General features: G+C 45.2%; 1 protein-coding gene across 2 annotated transcripts in view; it reads left to right on the forward strand.

Moving 5' to 3' along the window:
- Positions 1 to 1720: 1720 nt before the first annotated feature.
- Positions 1721 to 26304, forward strand: part of pi4kaa (phosphatidylinositol 4-kinase, catalytic, alpha a) — a 28818-nt gene continuing 4234 nt past the window's right edge. The window contains exons 1-43 of one of the 2 annotated variants that reach the window (XM_010905395.4): positions 1721 to 1954; positions 3732 to 3848; positions 5485 to 5578; positions 5675 to 5836; positions 5958 to 6220; positions 6711 to 6777; positions 6890 to 7038; positions 7126 to 7191; positions 7279 to 7375; positions 7650 to 7841; positions 8002 to 8102; positions 8209 to 8468; positions 8582 to 8677; positions 8887 to 9070; positions 11707 to 11807; positions 11926 to 12094; positions 12185 to 12235; positions 12359 to 12467; positions 13880 to 14016; positions 15340 to 15473; positions 15573 to 15655; positions 16816 to 16886; positions 17057 to 17263; positions 17341 to 17424; positions 17811 to 17900; positions 18081 to 18200; positions 19898 to 19990; positions 20085 to 20241; positions 20435 to 20562; positions 20659 to 20817; positions 20909 to 21060; positions 21357 to 21464; positions 21610 to 21830; positions 23285 to 23449; positions 23667 to 23746; positions 23992 to 24191; positions 24445 to 24532; positions 24663 to 24830; positions 24919 to 24972; positions 25060 to 25180; positions 25632 to 25761; positions 25876 to 25946; positions 26153 to 26225. In XM_010905395.4, coding sequence (XP_010903697.1) covers positions 1853 to 1954; positions 3732 to 3848; positions 5485 to 5578; positions 5675 to 5836; positions 5958 to 6220; positions 6711 to 6777; positions 6890 to 7038; positions 7126 to 7191; positions 7279 to 7375; positions 7650 to 7841; positions 8002 to 8102; positions 8209 to 8468; positions 8582 to 8677; positions 8887 to 9070; positions 11707 to 11807; positions 11926 to 12094; positions 12185 to 12235; positions 12359 to 12467; positions 13880 to 14016; positions 15340 to 15473; positions 15573 to 15655; positions 16816 to 16886; positions 17057 to 17263; positions 17341 to 17424; positions 17811 to 17900; positions 18081 to 18200; positions 19898 to 19990; positions 20085 to 20241; positions 20435 to 20562; positions 20659 to 20817; positions 20909 to 21060; positions 21357 to 21464; positions 21610 to 21830; positions 23285 to 23449; positions 23667 to 23746; positions 23992 to 24191; positions 24445 to 24532; positions 24663 to 24830; positions 24919 to 24972; positions 25060 to 25180; positions 25632 to 25761; positions 25876 to 25946; positions 26153 to 26225 — 5474 coding nt within the window. In that variant the 5' untranslated portion in view covers positions 1721 to 1852. The remainder of the gene's footprint in view (positions 1955 to 3731; positions 3849 to 5484; positions 5579 to 5674; positions 5837 to 5957; positions 6221 to 6710; positions 6778 to 6889; positions 7039 to 7125; positions 7192 to 7278; positions 7376 to 7649; positions 7842 to 8001; positions 8103 to 8208; positions 8469 to 8581; positions 8678 to 8886; positions 9071 to 11706; positions 11808 to 11925; positions 12095 to 12184; positions 12236 to 12358; positions 12468 to 13879; positions 14017 to 15339; positions 15474 to 15572; positions 15656 to 16815; positions 16887 to 17056; positions 17264 to 17340; positions 17425 to 17810; positions 17901 to 18080; positions 18201 to 19897; positions 19991 to 20084; positions 20242 to 20434; positions 20563 to 20658; positions 20818 to 20908; positions 21061 to 21356; positions 21465 to 21609; positions 21831 to 23284; positions 23450 to 23666; positions 23747 to 23991; positions 24192 to 24444; positions 24533 to 24662; positions 24831 to 24918; positions 24973 to 25059; positions 25181 to 25631; positions 25762 to 25875; positions 25947 to 26152; positions 26226 to 26304) is intronic. The other variant, XM_010905398.4, reaches the window with a different exon arrangement.

Below are 26304 nucleotides of genomic sequence, written 5' to 3' on the forward strand. Positions count from 1 at the left end.
AAACACAGGTGAAAATGGCAATTAAAGGTGAATTTCAGCCAAAACTGGCAGAAGAATTAATCGGGATACCAAGAAAAACCTACAAGTAACCTCAGCAGAAATATAGGCTGCTCTGGAAAAAGACAGTGTGGTTGTTTCAAGGAGCACAATACGACGATACTTGAACCAAAATGAACTGCATGGTCGAGTTGCTAGAAAGAAGACTATACTGCACCAATGCCACAAAAAATCCTGGTTACAATATGCCGAACAACACCTTGACACGCCTCACAACTTCTGGCACACTGTAATTTGGATTGATGAGACCAAAATACAGCTTTATGGTCACACCCATAACTGCTATGTTTGGAGAGCGGTCAACAAGGCCTATAGTGAACAGAATACCATCCCCATAGTGAAGCATGGTGGTGGCTCGCTGATGTTTTGGTGGTGTGTGAGCTTTAAAGGCACAGGGAATCTTGTGAAAATTGATGGCAAAATGAATGCAACACGTTATCAAAAAAAACTGGCAGACAATTTGTATTTTTCTGCATGAAAGCTGTGCATGGGACTCTCTTGGACTTTCCAGCACGACAATGACCCTAAGCACAAGGCCAAGTAGAACCTCCAGTGGTTACAGCAGAAAAAGGTAAAAGTTCTGGAGCGGCCATCACAGTCTCCTGACCTTAATATCATCGAGCTGCTCTGGGGAGATCTCAAACGTGCGGTTCATGCAAGACGACCAAAGACTTTGCATGACCTGGAGGCATTTTGCCAAGATGAATGGGCAGCTATACCACCTGCAAGAATTTGGGGCCTCATAGACAACTATTACAAAAGCCTGCACACTGTCATTGATGCTAAAGGGGACAATACACAGTATTAAGAACTAAGGGTATGCAGACATTTGAACAGGGGCCAGTAATTTTTTTTCTTTGTTGCCATGTTTTGTTTTATGATTGTGCCATTCTGTTATAACCTACAGTTGAATGTGAATCCCATAAGAAATAAAAGATGTATTTAGCATAAAAACAGCTCTTAGATGTAGTATTTTGGCCATACATCATAGCCTTTGTGCCTTCAGCTGTTACTAGATTAGCATTCAGGATTCAAAGCACCAGGTTCATAAAAATATGTGTAATTATTTGTAACGGATGTTTTTGTTAGAGGTATTGTATGTACATGTATTTGTAAAAGGTTAAAAGTGTGTTTGTACCATATAACTGAGGTGTGCCGTAGGTTCTGACAGTGTTGTTCTACCAGTAATTCTAGATTTGTCTTCCATTTTATATTTTGTTTGAAACATCGGTCTTAAACTATTTTTGTTCATAACAAAAAAGGACCTACCATTTTGGTGTGGACTGGATGTGTAATACGTTTATATGTGCATAATCTATAAGAAGAATCACAATCACACTTTAGTTAATCATGCAATTCCAAGTTTCCAAGTGAGACATTTTGACGTGGCACTAACTGGCACATACGAGACTTCATTCATTTTTTTCGGGAACCCCCTTTTGCTGACACTTTTACAACCAATGGCCAACAATCGCACAATGAATCTCTAATAGCCTCTAAAATAGGACAACACAATGTATTACTTTATAATTATTAAATGTCTTATTCTCAACAGACATTATTCATTATTCAGTCACATATTTAGTTTAAACCCTAATCACTGCTACATTAAGTAAAACTAACAACGCATTTTTCTGATGACCTTGTACTGCGCTGCATGAACTCTAGTGCTCACCGTAGTTGTTGTCTCCGCTAGGAGACGACCATCGCTAATATTTGCTAGCTAGCTAGCTTGTCCCCTTCACAGCAATTTGTGCTGTAAAATGTTTTTACTAAGTGTTTGTTTTGAATTACAATGATGTCTGTGAAAGTTGCAGGAACGAGAGGATTTTATTTTAATACTGTCTTGTCCCTGGCGCGCTCGTTGGCTGCACACCGACCAGCGCCGATAGAAAAGGTGAGGATTATTTGCAATGCCTCGGATGTGAGCTAATGCTATTTAAATTGGCAATTACCTTAGTAATACGAGGAATTATGTAAACAAGCCTATGTTATCGCTATTTTGCTAGATTATACAGTGGTATTATTTGTTTATGCTAGCGAGACTAGCTCGTTAATAGTTTTGCAAGACAGCTGTTGTTGCCGGAAAACTGCTAGCCCAGTAACGATATAGCCCAGACCGCTAGTCATTCATTCTAAATCAAGTAGCGCAGGCCCTTGACTTTGGCTTCAGTCTCACAAAATGCAGAACACGACCATGCTAAAAGACTGTTTTGTACATGTTTACAACATAGCTGGCTAGTTTATTAATTGTAGATAATCACTTGTTAACTACGCATGTAGCTGTCTTTCTACGATGGTGGGTTTTCATTCCGTCAGAGAATGAGGAAGTTAGTTAGCATACAAATTATTATTATAACAAGGGAACGCCCCCATTCATGTGTCAACATTTATCATTGGATGATTCATTGTTAACTTGAATGTGCTGTATTCTCTTCATTGTCATACAATCTTCTGTGATTTAAACACAGTTTAGTTTTGAATAATATCACATTATATTGTATCACAGTTCTATAAAACCAACAACATGACTGTGGGGTTGTGACACCTGTGGTTTTGGTGTTGATTCAGTGGGTGAGAGAAGTTGTTGGCCAAACTAGTGTCGTTTTAAATTGTGTTAAAGCATGAAAGTTGTTTGCACTGTATTGCATTACAAAACAACCTTGCTATTGCGCCCAGGGGAAGTGCACTCTTAGCTTGACACTCCTGGGTCATGGTGATCCAAACCTCTTGATAGAAGATTTGATATTTACATGCAGCACTGCTCTGTGTATGACTGTGTGATTTTTTGTTTTGCACATGGATTATCTCTCTGACTTCTGCTCTCGGTGAGTGGTGAGTAGACAGTTGCCTGTAATCCCACCCACTGAGCTTAAATGCTGATCCCCGTTAAGTAATTAATGATGGGGTCCTCTGTTGCTTGGCTCTGTGCCTGGAACGCAGTCATGCTAACAATACCACAGAATAAAAGGGAAGTTCATAGTTTCCTCTTAAACAAATGCAGCCAATTATGCCATGAGTTGGAGAGAACATTATATATTTAAAAGGCTACTTTTCCTTAGTTGTTAAGAACTGTTGTTCTCCTCTTTGACAAAGTATGTTCTATGTTCAGTAGCAGCTCATTCTTTTGCCACAAGGACATTTTCTGGGTGCTTTCGGTAACATTTCTAAATATAAATTGTTTAGTAATTCTTGAAAAACCCATATCCAGAGCAACATACAGTTAGAGCATTCATGTCATAACAGCTGGATGGAGCTTCCACACTACCCAGTGATAGTGACGATGCTTTACACAATATGAATGAAAATGGCAAGCATTGGTTCCCAATAGGCAACTGTGTCACCAACTTGACGTTTGCGGAGATCGACAGTGTGTCATCCAGGGTCATACCAAGATTGATCTTGAGGTGGTGTGCTGAAAATGCCGAAATGTCAACCTCTCACACTGCGAGTCAGAGGGTGGCAAAGATGAAAATGTAGTGTCTTCCGTAACAATCACAGGAAGGACCTTGTAAGGATATGACAGAGCCAAGCGACTCAGTCTATAGAATTTGTACTGCTCCTATAGATCCAGATCCTCAGTTAATTCCCCTAATGGTGAAGGCTAGGTTAATGGTCTGATTAGTCAAACGCAAAATGCAAGTCACTAGTTTGCTGTTGGTTTTCTGTTTCAGGTCCAGAAGCTGCAGTGCATGTGTCCAGTAGATTTCAGAGGGGTGTTCCAGCTGGATGAGAGGAGGAGAGATGCGGTCATAGCTCTGGGCATCTTCCTGGTTGAATCTGATCTACAGGTATGTTGAACTGGAACCGCTGGGCCTAATCTCCGACAGCATTAACAGTTACAGTTACCCTTGACCCTGACCTCTCCTTTGAAGAACATATAAAATAATATGTCTCAAGAGTTGCTTATTTTCATCTTCGAAACATTGCAAAAATTAGAAAAAAAAAAAAAGAAACTTTCTGTCAAACTGATGCAGAAAAATTCATCCATGCTTTCGTTACTTCTAGACTAGATTACTGCAATGCTCTTCTCTCTGGTTATCCAGACAAATTAATAAATAAACTTCAATTAGTGCTGCACACAGCTGCTAGAATCCTAACTAGAACAGAAAAATTTGAACACATTACTCCTGTCCTAGCAACCTTACACTGGCTGCCTGTTAGGGTTAGGGCTGATTTTAAGGTTTTACTCTTAACCTTTAAATCAATACATGGACTTGCTCCTACTTACCTTGCTGAAATGATCCAGCCATACATACTTACCCAGTAACCTATGATCGCAAGATGCAGGCCTTTTAATGGTACCTAGAATTTCTAAACAAACAGCTGGCGGCAGGGCCTTTTCTCATGGAGCTCCACTACTGTGGAATGATCTGCCAATTAAGGTTAGAAATGCAAACTCAGTGCAAACTTTCAAGTGTCTACTAAAAACTCATCTCTACAGCACGCTTTATAATTAGGTGTAGCCTGGCCCAGGGGCATGAAGGTGACCAGTAGTCTTGATACTGTCCACCCTTGCTGTCTTGCCAGGTGGGCTCTTGTCGCCACTGGGATGCCCTCCCTCCAATGCCTTTCGGGGGAAGAGTCACTGGCTTGTTGTTGTCTCTCTGTTGCGCACTTGTGCAATTGGGCTGTACGCTGCTGGCAATACTCGGCCCTCATTCAGGGGGGTTGCGGTTGGTGGGTGTCCCTTTGGTTGATGCCTGGCAATGTGGGTGGATTGATTTCCTGCATGTTGGGCCCTGTGCGGGGCCTCCCCCGGTTGGGGCCACCCTGTCGCCGGACCCCCCCGTCTCAGTTCCATGGTGTTACGCTGCTATATTATTGTGCTGGGGAATATGAGGAATGCCCTTCTAACTTTCCTCAGTTTCCTCCAGTTTAACATTTTAGGAGGAGATGAGGTCCTGGTCCACACCTGTGGAGTACCTGGTTTGGGGGGCCCATTGCTGTCCCTGTCCTTGTCCACCTGGTCATACTTTTGACCTAGTCTAGAATCAAATAGACTCTGGATTTAGCCCAGAGAAATGTATTTATTATTCTAATTGGACTCTTAATATCTCACCTGGCACAGCCAGAAGAGGACTGGTCACCCCTCTGAGCCTGGGTCCTCTCTAGGTTTCTTCCTAAAATTCGGCCTTCTTAGGGAGTTCCAACGCTACTGTTGTTTGCTCCTTGGGGTTTAAGGCCGGGTGTCTCTGTAAAGCACTTTGTGACAACTGCTGTTGTAAAAAGGGCTTTATAAATACGTTTGATTGATTGATTAAACGTTGCATTTAAATAATGTGACAGATGTTCCCCGAATCCCTGACCTTCTCCAGCCACTAACCACCTCCTATCTACTGCAACCTGGGCCTGCCTCCCCAAATCTGTTCAGGGGCTTTTTTTTTTTTTTGCTGTAACGGTTTGTGAATCGTGTTCTCATTGCAGCACAAAGACGCCATCGTCCCCTATCTGCTGGGCCTGCTGAAGGGACTTCCCAAAGTGCAATGGATTGAAGACAGCTGTGGAAGCAAAGGACGAGGTAAAGGAGACCACGGCATTTGTCCGTCTCACACAGGTCAATATGAGGTCAAGCTTAGCTTCCAGCTGAATGGTTATGTATGTTCTTGTCCTACAGACATCCTACCTGTAGCAGAGAACTTCTGCTTCTGTCTGGTCACTCTGCTTGCCGACGTGGCGCAGCGCGATGGCACCTCACGAGGACGCATCCTGGAGGCCATCATGGACCTAATGCAGGTCCTGCTGGACATCTGCCTGAAGCCAGAGGGCCATGATCAAGGTCCCAGCATGCACTTCATTCTAGAATTAAGGATGGGTCCTGTTTAGTTAAATTTAGTAGTGTGGTGAAACGACTAGAGGGACTATAAAATTTATTTATTTCTCCTCCTCTTCTTCTTTAGAATACCTGTGCCGGTACACTGTGCCTTGTCTGTTGGGCGTGGCCCGGGCCTTTGGTCGCTATAGCAACACTGAGGAGCCCCTGCTGTCCAAGCTTTTTCCGCGGGCAGCAGCCCCGCCCGTGCCCGGCACAGAGGACGCCGACCCGTCGCGACGATGTTCTTTCAACGATTTCCGCTCCATCATGCCAACCTCCCTGCTTACTGTCTGTCATGGAAACACGGTCAAGCGTAAAGGAAGCTCTGTTTCCAGTGTGTCACAACAGGTACTGTTACAGTACTGTACCATTCCTACTAGTACAGTGTTACTACTACCTCTGCTACTACTGCTTCAGTGTGTCAATAACATTACTACATTTAAGCTTCACAATATTTCTACTGCATTTACCTTATATAACAAACACATTTATCTTATATAACTAACACATTTACCTTATATAACTAACACATTTACCTTATATTACTAATGCATTTACCTTAAATTACTAACACATTTACCTTAAATTACTAACAAATTTACCTTAAATTACTAACACATTTACCTTAAATTACTAACACATTTACCTTAAATTACTAACACATTTACCTTAAATTACCAACACATTTACCTTAAATTACCAACACATTTACCTTAAATTACTAACACATTTACCTTGTATTTCTACTACAGTTACCTCGTATAAATACTACATTTACCTTGTATTACTAATACATTGCCCTCGTATTGAAATTTGTGAACCGATGTGTTGTCATTAGGCCAGTCCAGAGAGAGCAGGACTGACCCCCAGGTCCCCAGCTGACCCTTCAGCACAGTACTTTGAGGGTAAGCACACAGACAGGCAGAGATGCATTTCTTGGATATTTCAGTTAGCTATTCAGGCATTTGTGTGTCACTTTTTGGCAGATAGCTTACTGAGTGTCCCCCCTTCGTCCAGGCTCGTATCTCCCTGACGGTAGTGCTGTGGACCCAGACTATTACTTCTCCACTATCAGTTCTAGTTTCTCTGTGTCTCCTCTGTTTACGGGCAGTGCCCAGGGAGAGTTTGACGTTCCTCTGGATATTCTGCGCCAGCTCCTCAGTATGGTGGGTGGCTGCTATAAAACTGTACAATGAAAACAGCTCAAAGTTTTTCAGAATTATTTTCTGAGTGTCCCATATGCCTTTTTGTAGGTTGAGCAGTTTGTCTCAGAGTCCTTTCTGAAAAAACTGGATGACACACTGCAGGAGTTTCTAGAGGTAGGTGCATTTGAATGAATTTCAATCCAAGCACTGTTCCAGTTTAGTCCTCGACATGTTTCCAGGTTTGCTGTGTTCCCCCTCTAGTTAAACCCAGGTGTGCACCTGTACTACAAGACTTTCAGTGATCCGCTGTATGTTGCCATCTTTAAAATGCTGAGGGACACGCTGTACAACTTGAAAGGTAACAAAACCCGCTGGGTCCCTAACAATGACCTCTCACCCTAAACTTGACCTCTCACCCTAAACTTGACCTCTCACCCTAAACTTGACCCTCACCCTAAACTTGACCCTCACCCTAAACTTGACCCTCACTCGTACCATGTCTAATATACCGAAATCCTCCGATATGACCTGCTCGCTGTTCGCTCTGAAGCACTTCTGCGGACCGTTCATTCCACGTTGCTGCTTACTGTCCTGCTGGCGTGTTTTGAACGTGGGTATGCTCCTGTTCCCAGACCTGCAGACGGGCTACGTGAAGGAGGTGCATGACTTTGTTCTGGAGCAGTTCAGCAGCAGCCAGTCAGAGCTGCAGAGGATCCTCCACGATGTGGAGTACCTGCACAGTGAACTGAGTCCTCTGAAGCTCCGCTGCCAGGCCAACGCCGCCTGCGTGGACCTCATGGTCTGGGCTGTCACTGAGGAGCAGGGTGAGAGAGAGAGAGAGTGTGTGTGTGTGTGTGTGTGTGTTTGTGTTTGTTCAGACTTGTGTGTTTACGTGTCCATGCATGTGGGCATTTATTGAAATAATTGCCCAGGTTATGGATTTCGATTAGACTAAATCCCAACTGGCATTGACGTTTTGACCAGGAGCTGAGAACCTCTGCACCAAGTTGTCAGAGAAGCTGCAGTCCAAGACTTCCAGTAAAGTGATCATCGCTCACATGCCTCTGCTCATCTGCTGTCTGCAGGTAGGAACTGAATTGTCTGTTCACGTCCTCCGTCTTGACGCCTCTCTCCGTCTTCTACCGGGTTGATAAAGACGCCGTAATGCGCGACGTGTCCGTGTGGTTTTAGGGTCTGGGTCGTCTGTGCGAGCGGTTCCCAGTGGTGGCCCACTCGGTCACCATGTCCCTCCGAGACTTCCTGGTGGTGCCATCTCCTGTCCTGGTGAAGCTCTACAAGTACCACAGCCAGTCGGCCACCGGGACGGGTGAGATCAAGATCCATGTGACCAATGAGCATTCCCAGTCCACATTCAGCGCTCACGCCAATAAGAAAAGCCAGCCGTCCATGTACGAACAGCTCCGGGACATCTCCATAGATAACATCTGCAGGTGAGAACATACAAGGGTGTTGGATGTAACTTCCTGTGTAAAAACAGGACATCACTCTTCCTCATCTCGTCCCTCCTTCCTTCTTCTCTCTCTCTCTTTCTCTTCTTTCTAAGGTGTCTGAAGGCAGGTCTGACTATGGACAGTGTTATAGTGGAAGCTTTCCTTGCCAGCCTGTCCAATCGTCTCTATATTTCCCAGGAGAATGACAAGTAAGTCTCATATCTGACCCTTCCAACATTAGCTTTCGCTGTTTTTATTAACCGACTGAATCACTTGAAATTACTGTCACTGTTAGCTTATGAAACTTCAAGTGATCCTATTGGCTAGAACAATTGACAGCAGCTCTTACCAATCCCCATGTCACAAGCTGTGACTGACTACACCATTGACAAACCGTGTGTCTCTGTCCCTCCCCCAGAGAGGCCCACCTGATCCCTGACCACACCATCAGAGCGCTGGGTCACATTGCGGTGGCTCTGAGGGACACGCCCCGCGTCATGGAGCCCATCCTACAGATCCTACAGCAGAAGTTCTGCCAGCCGCCATCGCAGCTAGATGTACTCATTATAGATCAGCTGGGATGCATGGTCATCACTGGGAATGTGAGTCCCATCAGTTTTTTTTATTATTAAACCTTTATTTCAACAAGGAACACAGACTGAGACCAAGGTCTCTTTTACCGCTGGGGCCTGTGTATACATGTTGACACATACAGTATATATATATATATATATACACACACACACACACAGTGGATATAAAAATCTACACACCCCTGTTAAAATGCCAGATTTCTTTATGTAAAAGAATGAGACAAAGATAAATCATGTGTGATGGCAATTTCATCGATCAGAACTTTTAAAGGAGTAAGGACAGAGACAAAATTCTCTTGCACAATTTAATAGTTTATTTGCAAATAGAGAGACGCATCAAATGCTTACAAACATAATCATCCGAGGATTCTCTAACTTAATACATGAACAGTTTGTATTTATAGAGGAAAAAGGGGTGTGGTAAGAAGCTGTCTTAACTCAACAGAACACATTCCCTTTGTTCTATTACTACCTAGGCTTCACACAAGGGGCAAGCTATCCTCCCCCACATGGGTAACCTCTTCAACTCTAGGAGAAGACATTTACAGCATCTGGACAAACAACAGATAGACACTGATGGGTTATACAGATTTACCGATTTACGAGTAACCCTATAATCTGCTGATACCAGTCAATAATGACCCTAAACACCAGATCCCTCTCTCCTACATTCCTTTTCTTATCCAAACATGGGGACTCAGTACTTTTAACTAGTAACCCATTCATACATGTATAGGACCAAGTATACATCAGTTCAATAATTTCCACAACACATGTCAGAACTTTTTCCACTTTTAATGTGACCTTTAACAAGTCATTTGAATAACAAACTGAAATCTTTGAGGGGGAAAAATTAAAAATTAAAACCTTACAATAACCTGGTTGCATAAGTGTACACACCCTCTTATAACTGGGGATGTGGCTGTGTTCAGAATTAACCAATCACATTCAAACTCATGTTAAATAGAAGTCATTACACACCTGCCATCATTTAAAGTGACTCTGATTAATCACAAATAAAGTTCAGCTGTTCTAGTAGGATTTTACTGACATTTTCTTAGTTGCATCTCAGAGCAAAAGCCATGGTCCGCAGAGTGCTTCCAAAGCATCAGAGGGAACCCATTGTTGAAAGATATCAGTCAGGAGAAGGGTACAAAAGAATTTCCAATGCAATAGATAAACCATGGAACACTGTGAAGAAAATATGGCACAACAGAGACATTACCAAGAACTGGATATCCCTCCAATACTGATGAAAAGACGAGAAGAGAACTGGTCAGGGAGGCTTCCAAGAGGCCTACAGCCTCTTGGAAGAGTAATTGCCAATTTCTGGCAATTACTGGCTGTGTGCTACATGTGACAACAATCTCCCGTATTCTTCATATGAATGGGCTATGGGGTAGGGTGGCAAGACTGAAGCCTTTTCTTACAAAGAAAAATATCCAAGCCAGGCTGAAGTTTGCAAAAACAAACATCAAGTCTCCCAAAAGCTTGTGGGAAAATGTGTTATGGTCTGATCAAACCAAGGTTGAACTTCTTGGCCATAATTCCAATGTTTGTTTGGCGCAGAAACAACACTGCATATCACCCAAAGAACACCATACCCACAGTGAAGCATGGTGGTGGCAGCATCATGCTTTGGGGCTGTTTATCTTCAGCTGGAACCGGGGCCTTAGTCAGGGTGGAGGGAATTATGAACAGTTTTTAGCACAAAACCTTCAGGCATCTGTTAGAAAGCTGAAGATGAAGAGGAAGTTCACCTTTCAGCACGACAATGACCCAAAGTACACATCCAAATCTACAAAAGCATGGCTTCACCAGAAGAAGATTAACATTTTGGAATGGCCCAGCCAGAGCCCAGACCTGAATTCAATTGAACATCTGTGGGGTGATCTGAAGAGGGCTGGGCACAGGAGATGTCCTCACAATCTGACAGATTTGGAGCGCTTTTGCAAAGAAGAGTGGGCAAATATTGCCATGTCAAGATGTGCCATGCTTATATAGATTCCTACCCAAAAAGACTGAGTGCTGTAATAAAATCAAAAGGTTCTTCAAACAAAGTATTAGTTTAAGGGTGTGCACCCTTATGAGTTTTTTTTTTTTTTTTCCCTCAATGATTTCAGTTTGTTTTTCAATTTAATTGTTCACGTTATAGGTCACATTAAAGGTGGCAAAAGTTCTGACATGATTTATTTTTCTTTCATTCTTTTACATCACAAGAACCTGTCATTTTAAGAGTGGTGTGTTGACTTTTTATATCCACTATATATATCTCACAAATACATGTAATACCTCTGAAAATACAAATCATGTAGTACTCTCGAGGTTGACATACAAGTCATGTACAATCAGAGCATCCGTGACATACCACTCTGGTGGATTATGTACATCAGACATCTAGTTTTGAAATAGTTACGCAATTTTTCCTACAGATATGTGTGTTTTGTCATAACAAAATGTACACTGTTCAGTATATAGCAGTTGTGCTCGTTTAACCCAGGGACCTAAAGACCACACACAAAGCCCTTCAACACATCAATACATGTAGCTTTGTTTAAGTCTTAAAGGACTTTGAAGTCTTTTAAAGTAATTCCTCCTCTCTCCCTCTGGTCTCTCAGTAAACGTGTCCTTGTCTTTCTCCACAGCTATACATCTACCAGGAGGTGTGGAACCTGTTCCAGCAGATCAGTGTGAAGGCGTCGTCGATGGTTTACTCTACTAAGGACTACAAAGACCATGGATACAGGTGTCTTTGGCCCCTCAAATTGTAGCTCCTTTCCCGCCCTCTAATCCCTCCTCTCAACACAGAGGCAACTTGATGACCCACTCCCCTAAAGACTATGTTCGTCTGCTGTGTGTTTCAGACACTGTTCCCTGGCAGTGATCAACGCCCTAGCGAACATTGCAGCTAACCTGGCGGCAGAGCAGATGGTAGATGAGCTGCTGGTCAATCTACTGGAGCTCTTTGTCCAGTTGGGACTTGAGGGCAAGAGGGCCAGCGAGAGGGCTCCAGACAAGGGCCCTGCCCTGAAGGTATGCCGCCGCTTTAACACTAGCCGTGACCACCGGGTTCAGGGAAAACAAGCTTATGTTAGAGATGGTCTCATTTTTGTTCTTCAACAGGCGTCAAGCAGTGCTGGCAACCTTGGGGTGCTCATTCCTGTCATTGCTGTGGTATGTGGTATATCTTTTTTAACACTTCTCCCAGTATTGACTCAAAGCACAGAGCGTCTTTGCGGTACTTACATAACGGTATGGTCATATTGTTATTGATGAGGTGTCGTCTTTTCTGTGTAGCTGACAAAGCGTCTGCCGCCCATCAAGGAAGCGAAGCCACGTCTGCAGAAGCTGTTCAGAGACTTCTGGCTTTATTCTGTTGTGATGGGATTTGCTGTTGAGGGATCAGGTCAGTGTTGAGGTTTATAATAACATACTGTAGAGGGATCAGGTGAGTATTGAGGTTTATAATAACACACTGTAGAGGGATCAGGTGAGTATTGAGGTTTATAATAACATACTGTTGAGGGATCAGGTGAGTATTGAGGTTTATAATAACATACTGTAGAGGGATCAGGTGAGTATTGAGGTTTATAATAACACACTGTAGAGGGATCAGGTGAGTATTGAGGTTTATAATAACATACTGTTGAGGGATCAGGTGAGTATTGAGGTTTATAATAACATACTGTAGAGGGATCAGGTGAGTATTGAGGTTTATAATAACATACTGTTGAGGGATCATGTCAGTGTTGGGGTTTATAATAAAATACTGTTGAGGGATCAGGTGAGTATTGAGGTTTATAATAAAATACTGTTGAGGGATCAGGTGAGTATTGAGGTTTATAATAAAATACTGTTGAGGGATCAGGTGAGTATTGAGGTTTATAATAAAATACTGTTGAGGGATCAGGTGAGTATTGAGGTTTATAATAACATACTGTTGCGGGATCAGGTGAGTATTGAGGTTTATAATAAAATACTGTTGAGGGATCAGGTGAGTATTGAGGTTTATAATAAAATACTGTTGAGGGATCAGGTGAGTATTGAGGTTTATAATAACATACTGTTGAGGGATCAGGTGAGTATTGAGGTTTATAATAAAATACTGTTGAGGGATCAGGTGAGTATTGAGGTTTATAATAAAATACTGTTGAGGGATCAGGTCAGTGCTGGGGTTTATAACATACTGTTGAGGGATCAGGTCAGTGTTGGGGTTTATAATAACATACTGTTGAGATATCAGGTCAGTGTTGAGATTTAAAATAAAAAATAGAGCATTATTAACTTGGTGGTTCCAACCCTAATTGCTGATTGGAGATCAGATAACACGTGTATGAGAATACCTGACAATTTCTTTGTTTTAAATCATTTAGGTGGTTTTTGGTAATGGTTTTGGTAACGTCTTTATAAAAGCAATTAAGCACCAAAGGGGAATGTGGTATATGGCCAGTATACCTGAAGCAGAGTAGCCTGATTAAGCATGTTAGCTGTGCTATATTGGCCATATAACTCCCCTTTGGTGCACAATTGCACAATCGTTCGCATACACACAAAGGTTACCTTTAAACTTTAAGTATTTTTACTCTCATACATTCTGTATCTGATATACCATGGTAGTTAGCATCCAGAGTTGAAACCAACTGTACCAACTAGATTGGTTTACTTTAAATAGTTCTAACATTATAACAAATAAACATTGTTATAATGTTGGCCTTATACCAATCCCACAGTATGACTGACTACAGAGGAAGGTCTTTGTGTCTTCATACTGTTTCAGTACCCGTAGGTTTACCATTATGAGCGTTGTGTGTTTTGTAGGGCTGTGGCCAGAAGAGTGGTATGAAGGAGTGTGTGAGATCGCCACCAAGTCTCCTCTCCTCACCTTCCCCAGCGGAGAACCGCTACGCTCAGAACTGCAGTACAATTCCGCCCTGAAGAATGACACTGTCACAGCGGTACACACATCACACCACCACACAAACATCACACCACCACACACACGTCAACACACACACACACACACGTCACACCACCACACTTCACCACACACACACACACATCACCACACACACACACACACATCACCACACATACACACGTCACACCACCACACAGACACACACACACGTCACACCATCACACACACACACGTCACACCATCACACACACACACGTCACCACATACACGTCACCACACACACACACACTTCACCACACACACATACACGTCACTACACACACACACACACATATACACGTCACTACACACACACACACACACACACACTTCACCACATACACGTCACTACACACACACACACACTTCACCACACACACATACACGTCACTACACACACACACACACACTTCACCACACAAACACACAAACACACACACTTCAACACACACTTCACCACACTCACATATACGTCACCACACACACACACACACACTTCACCACACACACATACACTTCACCACACACACACACACACACTTCACCACACACACACACACACACCTGTCACACCACCACACATCACCACACACATGTCAACACACGTCACCACATGTCACACCACCACCACACACATCACCACACACACACACACCACCAAACGTGCACATCACCACATGTGCACACACACACTTCACCACACTCACATACACGTCACCACACACACACACACACACTTCACCACACTCACATACACGTCACCACACACACACACATCACCACACACACACACATCACCACCACACACACATCACCACACACACACACCACCAAACGTGCACACACACACACATACAAAGTTTGTATGTAAGTTTGTAAAATAGAAATTGCATGCTCCCTTGCCCTAATCTTAACCCTAAACCTAACTCTTACCTTAACCTAACCCTAATTTAAACCTTACCTTAACCTCAATAAAGTAACATTTATGCCTAAAATGTACCTAGATGTGATGGCTAACCTTAACCCTAAACTTAACCAACAATGCCTGGACCTTAAAGAAACCCCAATTCTAACTCAAAAATGAATTGTAAGTTTGACCATAAACCTAAACCCTCAGCCGGAAATTGATTTTTGCCTGAAGGAGACCGGCAAAAGGTCCCCATGAGTCAATTTTTTTTGGTTTTACTATACTCATGGGGAAATTTGGTCCCCATGAGTATAGTTAGACCTAAAACACACACACACACACACACAGGGAACATCAGCTTCAGTAGGACGTGTGTTTATGCCTGTACACATTCTGTATCTGTGTGTGTTTCAGGCGGAGCTTAATGACCTGAGGAGTACCATTATAAACCTGCTGGATCCTCCTCCTGAGGTGGCTGCTCTCATCAACAAACTTGACTTTGCCATGTCTACCTATCTACTGTCAGTCTACAGGCTGGAATACATGAGGTGAGGAAGGAATAGCAAGGCGCTTATAGCTGGTTTTTGTGTGGTAGGTACGAAGAAAAACCTAGCCTACTTTCCAATCCATTTCTCCCCTCTCACTAGGATGCTGCGCTCCCTGGACTCTGACCGTTTCCAGGTGATGTTCCGCTATTTTGAGGACCGAGCCATTCAAAAGGACAAATCTGGTGAGCAGCATTAAACATGTATTAGACAGATACACATGTATTTCACAGTCAATATGTGTGTTAGACAGTCAATATGTGTGTTAGACAGTCAATATGTGTGTTAGACACTCAGTATGTGTGTTAGACACTCAGTATGTGTGTTAGACACTCAGTATGCCGCAGCAACGAACCGTGTTTAAAATAATAATAAACTGTGTATTCAGTAACCCATAAATCAGAGTAAATGACCTTATATCAGACAGATATAATGCTGGTTTTGAAAAAACTATATATTGTAGACTGATATGTTTCCCTTACTAAATCGCACGTTCTGCAATGTGACTATTGCGGATGCGTACATCGCAATGTCAATGCTGAAACGGTATATCGTGCAGCCCTAGTACACACGTGTTAGACAGTCAGTACACACGCGTTAGACAGTCAGTACACACGCGTTAGACAGTCAGTACACACGCGTTAGACAGTCAGTACACACGCGTTAGACAGTCAGTACACACGCGTTAGACAGTCAGTACACACGGGTTAGACAGTCAGTACACACGCGTTAGACAGTCAGTACACACGCGTTAGACAGTCAGTACACACGCGTTAGACAGTCAGTACACACGCGTTAGACAGTCAGTACACACGCGTTAGACAGTCAGTACACACGCGTTAGACAGTCAGTACACACGCGTTAGACAGTCAGTACACACGCGTTAGACAGTCAGTACACACGCGTTAGACAGTCAGTACACACGCGTTAGACAGTCAGTACACACGCGTTAGACAGTCAGTACACACGCGTTAGACAGTCAGTACACACGCGTTAGACAGTCAGTACACACGCGTTAGACAGTCAGTACACACGCGTTAGACAGTCAGTACACACGCGTTAGACAGTCAGTACACACGCGTTAGACAGTCAGTACACACGCGTTAGACAGTGAATCAGGTGTGTGAGGGCAAAAACATAAATGTGCACCCCTTTGGGTCCCGAGGACCGGATTGGTAAACACTGCTCTACACCTATAGGTGTCTCTCTGTATTTACAGTAATTTTAATAGTTATAATGTTTATTTGTTCCTTTTCTGTTTTGCATATGTTGTTTCTTTTTTCAGTGTACTCTCTTGCAAGTGAATACCTTTAGACAGATGATGAGTGTGTCGTTCTCCGTCCAGGTATGATGCAGTGTGTGATCGCAGTGGGTGACAAGGTGTTCGAAGTGTTCCTACAGATGATGGCTGAGAAGGTAAGATCATCAGGAAACACTGAACGTGTAACACTTAATGGGGTATGCTTAATGCGTAACAGTGAATGTGTAACAATGAACACCAGCTAACAAATCATAGTGAACATTTGAGGATCGTTACAATATTGCGTCTAACCATTCAACTTCGCTCTCTGCCTATTTCTCCCCAGCCGAAGACTAAAGCTCATGAGGAAGAGCTAGAGCGACACGCTCAGTTCCTATTGGTCAACTTCAACCACATCCACAAGAGAATTCGCAGGGTGGCCGACAAATACCTGTCCGGTCTGGCTGAGACCTTCCCCCATCTTCTCTGGAGTGGCCGGGTTCTGAAGACCATGCTGGACATCCTGCAGACCCTGTCGCTCTCCCTCAGCGCGGTACGGAAACGCACCCTCTGACCCAGGGTCAGTTTTGTTTCCTGTGCTTCATCGTTGGATTGTGTTGTCGTTGGCAGGACATCCATAAGGACCAGCCGTACTACGACATCCCCGACACCCCCTACAGGATCACCGTTCCAGACACCTACGAGGCCAGAGAGGTAGGCACGTGTGGGTGTCACGAATGATGCTAGGCCTGGGGATTGGCTTGGACATCACTACAAGATATTAGCAGTAATGTATGATTCTGTATTGGGATTCAGTCATGATTTTATGTTGATGTTCCAAACATCTCGCTCAGTGTGTCTGCCATAAAGAGGACATGAGAACGGGTTTTAATCATTATGGAAATAAAAGTCCTTATGATAAGTTATCTCACTATTTAAAAAGACAACAAGCTATATGATAAAAAAACACTCAGGTTTTGGTGCGGCCGACTAGCGCTTGCTAATACTAACAAGATCAATAATAAATTAATGTAAATGTGAAAATATTAATGTTCTTCCCCATCAATAAATGCTTTGATGTCATGTCTCTCTGATGATAGAGCATAGTGAAGGACTTTGCTGCTCGCTGTGGGGAGATCCTTAAAGAAGCCATGAAGTGGGCCCCTTCTGTTACCAAGTCACATCTGCAGGTGAGAGACACAAATGTATAAAGGCTAAGCAAATGGAAACATTATTATTATTAAAGAAAGCTGCTATCAAGAGCTTCTGTATGGCTTTGTAAGGGACAGTTTCCCAAGGTTCCCTTTTCTCGGGTTTCCGATGAGTCTTATCTTATTCTGTGTTTTTGCTGTGTTCTCCCTGAACTCCAGGAGTACCTGAACAAGCACCAGAACTGGGTGTCTGGTCTGTCCCAACACACCGGCCTGGCCATGGCTACAGAGAGCATACTGCACTTCGCTGGCTACAACAGACAGAGCACTACATTGGGGGTGAGAGACACACACACACACTACGCTGGGGGTGAGACACACACACTACGCTGGGGGTGACACACACACACACTCCACGCTGGGGGTGAGACACACTCCACGCTGGGGGTGAGACACACTCCACGCTGGGGGTGAGACACACTCCACGCTGGGGGTGAGACACACACACACACTCTACGCTGGGGGTGAGACACACACACACACACACTCTACGCTGGGGGTGAGAGACACACACACACACACTCTACGCTGGGGGTGAGAGACACACACACACACACACTCTACGCTGGGGGTGAGAGACACACACACACACTCTACGCTGGGGGTGAGAGACACACACACACACACTCTACGCTGGGGGTGAGAGACACACACACACACACTACGCTGGGGGTGAGAGACACACTCACACACACTCTACGCTGGGGGTGAGAGACACACACACACACACACTCTACGCTGGGGGTGAGAGACACACACACACACACACTCTACGCTGGGGGTGAGAGACACACACACACACACACTCTCTACGCTGGGGGTGAGAGACACACACACACACACACACACTCTACGCTGGGGGTGAGAGACACACACACACACACACACTCTACGCTGGGGGTGAGAGACACACACACACACTCTACGCTGGGGGTGAGAGACACACACACACACTCTACGCTGGGGGTGAGAGACACACTCACACACACTCTACGCTGGGGGTGAGAGACACACACACACACACACACTCTACGCTGGGGATGAGAGACACACACACACACACACACACACTCTACGCTGGGGGTGAGAGACACACACACACACACTCTACGCTGGGGGTGAGAGACACACACACACACACACACACTACGCTGGGGGTGAGAGATACACACACACACACACACTCTACGCTGGGGGTGAGAGACACACACACACACACACTACGCTGGGGGTGAGAGATACACACACACACACACACTCTACGCTGGGGGTGAGAGACACACACACACACACACACTACGCTGGGGGTGAGAGACACACACACACACACACACTACGCTGGGGGTGAGAGACACACACACACACACACTCTACGCTGGGGGTGAGAGACACACACACACACACACACACACTACGCTGGGGGTGAGAGATACACATACACCACACCATAGGTGAGTCACACACACACACACACACACTGACTTGTTTTGCTATACTTGGGTTTGTAACCAAAATATTTCTATTAACAATCCTGTTTGCTCATTCAACACAAAACTGCCCACCCAAAAAAAATCTAAATCCTACCCTGTGTGTATGCTCGTGGTACACGTGCATGAGTGTTATTGTGCCTGTAAGGGCCAGATGTCCTCAATAGTATAGTAACCAATGGCAAATATGACAAATGAAGACATTTTGACAGTCCTCACATTTATTAAATGCCCTTTTAGGCATGGGGTTAAAGTTAGGGTTCTAATCAGGTTGAGGGTTAAGGTTTAGCATTAAGGGTTAGGTTTAGCATTAAGGGTTAGGTTTAGCATTAAGGGTTAGGTTTAGCATTAAGGGTTAGGTTTAGCATTAAGGGTTAGGTTTAGCATTAAGGGTTAGGTTTAGCATTAAGGGTTAGGTTTAGCATTAAGGGTTAGGTTTAGCATTAAGGGTTAGGTTTCGGAGTCACTCAGTCCCTTCCTCTCCCCCAGATCACCCAGCTGACAGAGAGACCAGCCTGTGTGAAGAAAGACTACTCCAACTTCATGGCTTCACTCAACCTGAGGAACCGCTATGCTGGAGAGGTACCGAGCGACAAACAGGGAGTTCTAACCAGCTTCCTTCTTTTCAGTCAGTCACTGTCACTGACATGGTGCGTGTGTCTGTTCCTAACACCAGGTGGCAGGTATGATCCATTTCAGTGAGGCGGTGCGTAGCCAGTCAGATCTGCCCAGGCTGATGGTTAGACAGATGACCGAAGCTCTGGACAACCAGAACCACGGGGCCTTCACTGAACACATGTTCAAACTGGCTGCACTGCTCATCAGCACTAAAGGTGGGCTGACAAGTTACCAGACATTTTCCAAACAGTCCACCGGGAGGCATCTTTGAATTGATGTGGTCCTTAGAGCCAGACGGGCAAATTCAATCAAAACCTGTTTATAATGCTCCCCTCTGTCTGTCTCTTTTTCATTCTCTCGCTTTGTCTCTCCCTCACTCTCTCTGCCTGTGTCTCTCCCCGTCTTTAGATTGTGATCCTCAGCTTCTTCACCACCTGTGTTGGTCTCCTCTGAAGATGTTCACGGAGCACGGCATGGAGACGGCCATCGCCTGCTGGGAGTGGCTGCTGGCTGCTCGGACCGGAGTGGAGGTCCCGGTGAGCGTCCGAACGGACCTGCTGCTCAAGGACCGTCGTGTGTGAATGTATGAAGCAGCATTCACATTTAACATCTGTCTCCGTCTCACCCTGTAGTTCATGCGTGAGATGGCCGGGGCTTGGCAGATGACCGTGGAGCTGAAGATGGGCTTGTTCTCTGATGCTCAAGTGGAGGCGGACCCCCTGGCTGCCTCAGAGGAGAGCCAGCCTGCCCCGTGTCCCCCCGACGTCACCCCTCACTGCATCTGGATAGAGGTGGGTGTCTGCTTGGTTAATACACGGCAGTATTGAGCTGTCCTATGGGTGCTGTTGCGTCCAGATGTTTTTATTTTCCGTCTCTCTCCAGTTCCTGGTCCAGAGGTTTGAGATAGCTAAGTATTCCAGTGAAGACCAGGTGGAGATTTTCGGCTGCCTATTACAACGTTCACTCTCCCTCAACGTGGGCGGGGCCAATGGCAGCCTCAACCGCCACGTAGCTGCAATCGGACCCCGCTTCAGGTCCACACAGTAACATATATATATATACTACATATAACACACTAACTAACATACATATAACACACTAACATATACAATAAACACACACACATACATATATATATTATATATACTATAAACACACATGTATGCTATAAACACACAAATACATCACTATAAACACTCAAACGTACACGAGATCCAGCTTTTTCATTATCATGATTAACACAACTCTTTGATGCAATGACTGTGTTTGTGTGTGTGTGTGTGTGTGTGTGTTTGGCTGTTTGTGTGTGTGTGTGTGTGTGTGTGTTTAGGCTCCTAACTCTGGGTCTAGCATTACTCCATTCCGATGTAGTCACCAACGCCACCATCAGAAATGTCCTTCGAGAGAAGATCTACTCCACCGCTTTCGACTACTTCAGGTAAACACACACACACACACACAGTAAGACAGCCCTTCAGTACACCTGACTCACTACGGACATAAGAAATACGTTTCTCTTTACAATCAGCATCGGTCAATATCTGAATCGTCTCTCCCCGCCTCCCACTCTCCACCCCTTCCAGCGCCCCTCCTAAGTTCCCCACCCAGGGCGACAAGCGCCTGCGCGAGGACATCAGCTTCATGATCCGCTTCTACGCCAGCATCCTGTCGGACAAGAAGTACCTGGCAGCGTGCCAGCTGGTCCCTCCTGGTGAGCTAGGCGCCGTGCCCACCCCCAGCACCCTCTCTGCCGGGATATTTGGATCGCTAATCGTGTCCAGCACTACTCCAATATCGATGCTAAGTAAGCCTACAGCGGTGGGGACCCCGGCTGATTTACAGCAGCACGGCAAGACAACTGGAGCATGTTTTACACAGGTCAAATCTGGCGCCTGGTCTGTGCAGCTGGTAACATCTCTTCGTAAAAACGTTGGCCAGACCTTTTTGCCTCGCTATCGCTCTGCCTGTATTTCTTTTCGATCTCTCCTCTTCTTCTCTGTCAGTCTCCTTTCGCTTCCTCTGTCTTTCTTTCTTTGTTCATAGGTCTCTCTTTCTCTCTGTACAACTTTATATTTCTCTTCTCGGTATCGATCTCCTTGGTCTCTCCTTCCGTCTCGTACTGTACCTATCTGTCTATTTATCTTCTGTGAAGTCAGGCACAGATTTGCCACCTGTGATAAAATGCATGATTCTCTATTATTATTGCTATTCTGTACATATCATGCCGATCCGCCCCTCTGCTCGATTTGTCAATTTGTCAAACACAAAAACAAAACAAATTGAGAAATTTGAGAGGTTGTTTTTCTTCTCCACCACCCACACTGCTCCTCCCTTTCCCCAGCGACCCTGAGAGAAACCTGACCTCAGTCATAACACATCAGATATGTCTCCAAGTTTAATCTAGCCCTAACTGACCTGGGTTCTGGGATCAGAACCCTAACTGATGTGGGTTCTGGGATCAGAACCCTAACTGACCTGGGTTCTGGAATCAGATCCCTAACTGGGGTTCTTGGATCAGAAGCCTAGCCCTAACTGACCTGGGTTCTGGGATCAGAAGCCTATCTGACCTGGGTTCTGGGATCAGGAGGCTAGAACTAACTGACCTGGGTTCTGGGATCAGAACCCTAACTGACCTGGGTTCTGGGATCAGAAGGCTAGCCCTAACCCTTTGTGGTTAGGTGGATAAAATAACTTCTGACCAGTCAGTGGTTAGCGCTATATTTTACCACCGCCTGTGGAATCCACGCATGGCCATCTCATTCAAAACAGGTCTATCACTGTACAACTCATCATACCGCGCTTGGTAAACACCTTCCTCCCCATTGAATGCTGGTATAATGCTTACTATCTCATCTATATGGTATTTCCCTGTGGCTCACAATGTTCGGTTCATATTGGTGATGGTGTGTGGCTGTGTTGATAAATAATGGATGAGGGAGGGAAACGATATCATGGATGCATGTTATTCTATACAAATATACACTGACGGATGGAGATTAAGGAAAAGCTAGAGAGGGAGAGGAAAAGCTGAAGGAGTTTAATGGACAGGGAACAATCCAGGAAGAGACAGGAGACAGTTGAGTTTGTGAAGAGATCTGAAAAACACACCAACGGGTAAGTTTGCATAAGGGATAGAAAAGTGTCTGCGTTGGTCAGTCTTCTGAGGGTCCGTGTGTGTGTCCGTGTGTGTGTCCGTGTGTGTGTGTGTGTGTGTCCGTGTGTGTGTCCGTGTGTGTGTCTGTGTGTGTGTGTGTGTAGACAACCAGGACCCCTCGTTGAACAGTCTGTCGGTGATGACAGCCCAGGACCCCAGGTCAACAGCATCCCATGACTCCAGCTCCCGCTCCCAGCAGAGTGGTCAGAGTGGCTGGATCAACACCTACCCCTTGTCTTCTGGCATGTCCACAGCATCCAAGAAGTCAGGTAACACACACACGTACAGTACCAGTCAAACGTTCGGACTCACCTACTCATTTAAGGGTATTTCTTTAGTTTAAAGTTTTTCTACATTGTAGAATGATAGTGAAGACATCAAAACTATGCAATAACACGTATGGAATCATGTTACTGAGCCATCTGTCTAAATGGGGTCACCATAGTTGACTCCAGATGAATGTGATCATGTCTCTACTGTCCCCAGGCCTGTCTAAGAAGAGTAACAGGGGGACCCAGCTCCATAAGTACTACATGAAGCGCCGGACACTTCTGCTGGCCCTACTGGTAAGCCCTGTCTGGAGAGGACTTCACACTCGGTGAAAACCAGGACACAGACACTTCCTGTGACTGTCACTCATTTCATTTGAATTACTGTTTACCTGCCGACACCCCCTCACTCTGTGTCTGTCTCTGTGTCTGTCTCTGTGTCTGTCTCTGTGTCTGTCTCTGTGTCTGTCTCTGTGTCTGTCTCTGTGTCTGTCTCTGTGTCTGTCTCTCCTGTCAATTGGTCCCGGTCTTCCTCTCTCTAGGCCAGTGAGATTGAGCGGTTGACTACGTGGTACAACCCCCTGTGCACACAGGAGCTGGCCATCGCCACAGAGCAGTCAGTGGAGACCAGCATCGCCAACTGGAGGTCCAAGTACATCAGCCTGAGTGAGAAACAGTGGAAAGACAATGTCAACCTGGCCTGGAGTATAGCGCCTTACCTGGCCATGCAGCTACCTGCCAGGTACACACACACACACACACACACATCTGCGAGATTCCATTGTAAGTCTTCATTCTTGTATGTCTTTCGGGTTTAAGAATAATGCGACTGTAACTTATGAACACAATCTCTCAGTGCCCAAGAATGCAGGGGAGTAGCTCAGCCAGCCCACACCTGCTTTCACAATCCAACAAGCATGCCTGTCTGGGTTACATATGAGCTTTTCTGCGTGTGAACTTTGAACTGTGCTGTGACACGCCCACCGTGTGTTCAGGTTTAAGAACGATTCGATAGTGGCCGAGGTGACCCGGCTGGTGAGACTCGACCCCGGAGCGGTCAGCGACGTCCCCGAGGCCGTCAAGGTGAGCCACTGCTCATTGGCTACGCAGGACTGACCAGCTCTTACCACACCTCGTAGAGGCTTGTCCAGACAGGTTTTATTTAGTCCTGGGTTTTGTGTGTGTGTGTGTGTGTGTGTGTGTGTTTCTCCAGTTCCTGGTGACTTGGCACACCATCGATGCCGACTCCCCCGAGCTGAGCCACATCCTGTGTTGGGCTCCGGCCGACCCCCCGACCGGCCTGTCGTACTTCTCATCCATGTACCCCCCACACCCCCTGACTGCTCAGTACGGGGTTAAAGTACTGCGCTCGTTTCCTCCGGTACGAAACCCAAACACACCAACTCGCACGCAGACTGACAGACATGTTGTAGTGTCACTAATCTCTACGAACCGATTTGTTCCTCTAGGATGCCATCCTGTTTTATATCCCTCAGATCGTTCAGGCCCTTCGCTATGACAAGGTAAAGTCGCACTACGTCAAACTTGCTGCCATGTTTTTGCTGTGTGTCGGTGTGAGAGAGATTGCATACTGTGTGTGTGTTGCACAGATGGGCTATGTGAGGGAGTACATACTCTGGGCGGCCCAGAAGTCTCAGCTGTTGGCCCACCAGTTCATCTGGAACATGAAGACTAACATCTACCTGGATGAGGAGGGACACCACAAAGACCGTAAGAGAGAGAGAAACACACACACACACACACACACACACACACACAGGATATGGATTAGGTTGATATTGCCATACCCAATTGAATCCTGCAGCAACAGGATTTGAACGTTTAGTCTATCGTGTTCCTTGATCAGTGATTACGCGATTAGCTGGCTTAAATGAGGCTATATAGAGCTGTTTATAACTGTGTTAGTGTGGGTTTTCCCTGAATTTATGGAAGTCCTGAAGCTTATCAGCAATTCTCTGCACTATAGGGATCCAACAGTACTTTATCCCTCATATACTGTAAATACAAACACATGTACATACTCACCTGCACACACTGTACTTGGAAACACACACTTTTACCTTGACATTTTAGTCATTTAGCAGATGCCCACATCTAAAGCAAATGACAATTTTGAAGAGAGACGCGCACACACACACTCTCATTGTCTCTCTCTCTCTAGCTGACATCGGAGACCTGTTGGAGGAGATGGTTGAGGAGATAATCGGCTCTCAGTCCGGTGCAGCTAAAGACTTTTTCCAGAGAGAGTTTGACTTCTTTGACAAAATCACTAACGTTTCCGCCATCATCAAGTAAGGCTAACATCCACTGGGGCAAATCTAACCTGATGACCTCACATCCTGCTCCCTAGTCCGCTACTGTTAACCAATGAGATGGTGGATCCCTGAAGTGTTGCTGTTTTTCAGACCAACCCCCAAGGGTGACGAGAGAAAGAGGGCGTGTCTTAAAGCCCTGTCCGACATCAAAGTCCAGCCAGGTAACCTTTTGTAGAAGACTGAGTCTGTTTTGTCTGTGCGTGCTTGTCTGGTTGCAGTGAGCTTTTACTAAACATGGGAGTGGTTGTGTCCCTGGGGTTTTGGTCTCTTTAATCAGTAATATATCAGTGGCTGTGCTAAGTGGAAGCAGGTGTGTGTGGGTTTTATTTAACTGTATCTCTGCCTCCCCCTGGTGGTTAACATGCAGGCTGCTACCTGCCCAGTAACCCAGAGGCCATCGTACTAGACATCGACTACAAGTCTGGAACACCCATGCAAAGGTACACGTTGTGTTATCTATTGATATTCAGTGATGTTTTTCATACCCAGGGCTGGTTCCAGGCATAAGCGACATAAGCG

This window comes from Esox lucius, chromosome 14, assembly GCF_011004845.1.
Source record: "Esox lucius isolate fEsoLuc1 chromosome 14, fEsoLuc1.pri, whole genome shotgun sequence".
Lineage (NCBI taxonomy): Eukaryota > Metazoa > Chordata > Actinopteri > Esociformes > Esocidae > Esox > Esox lucius.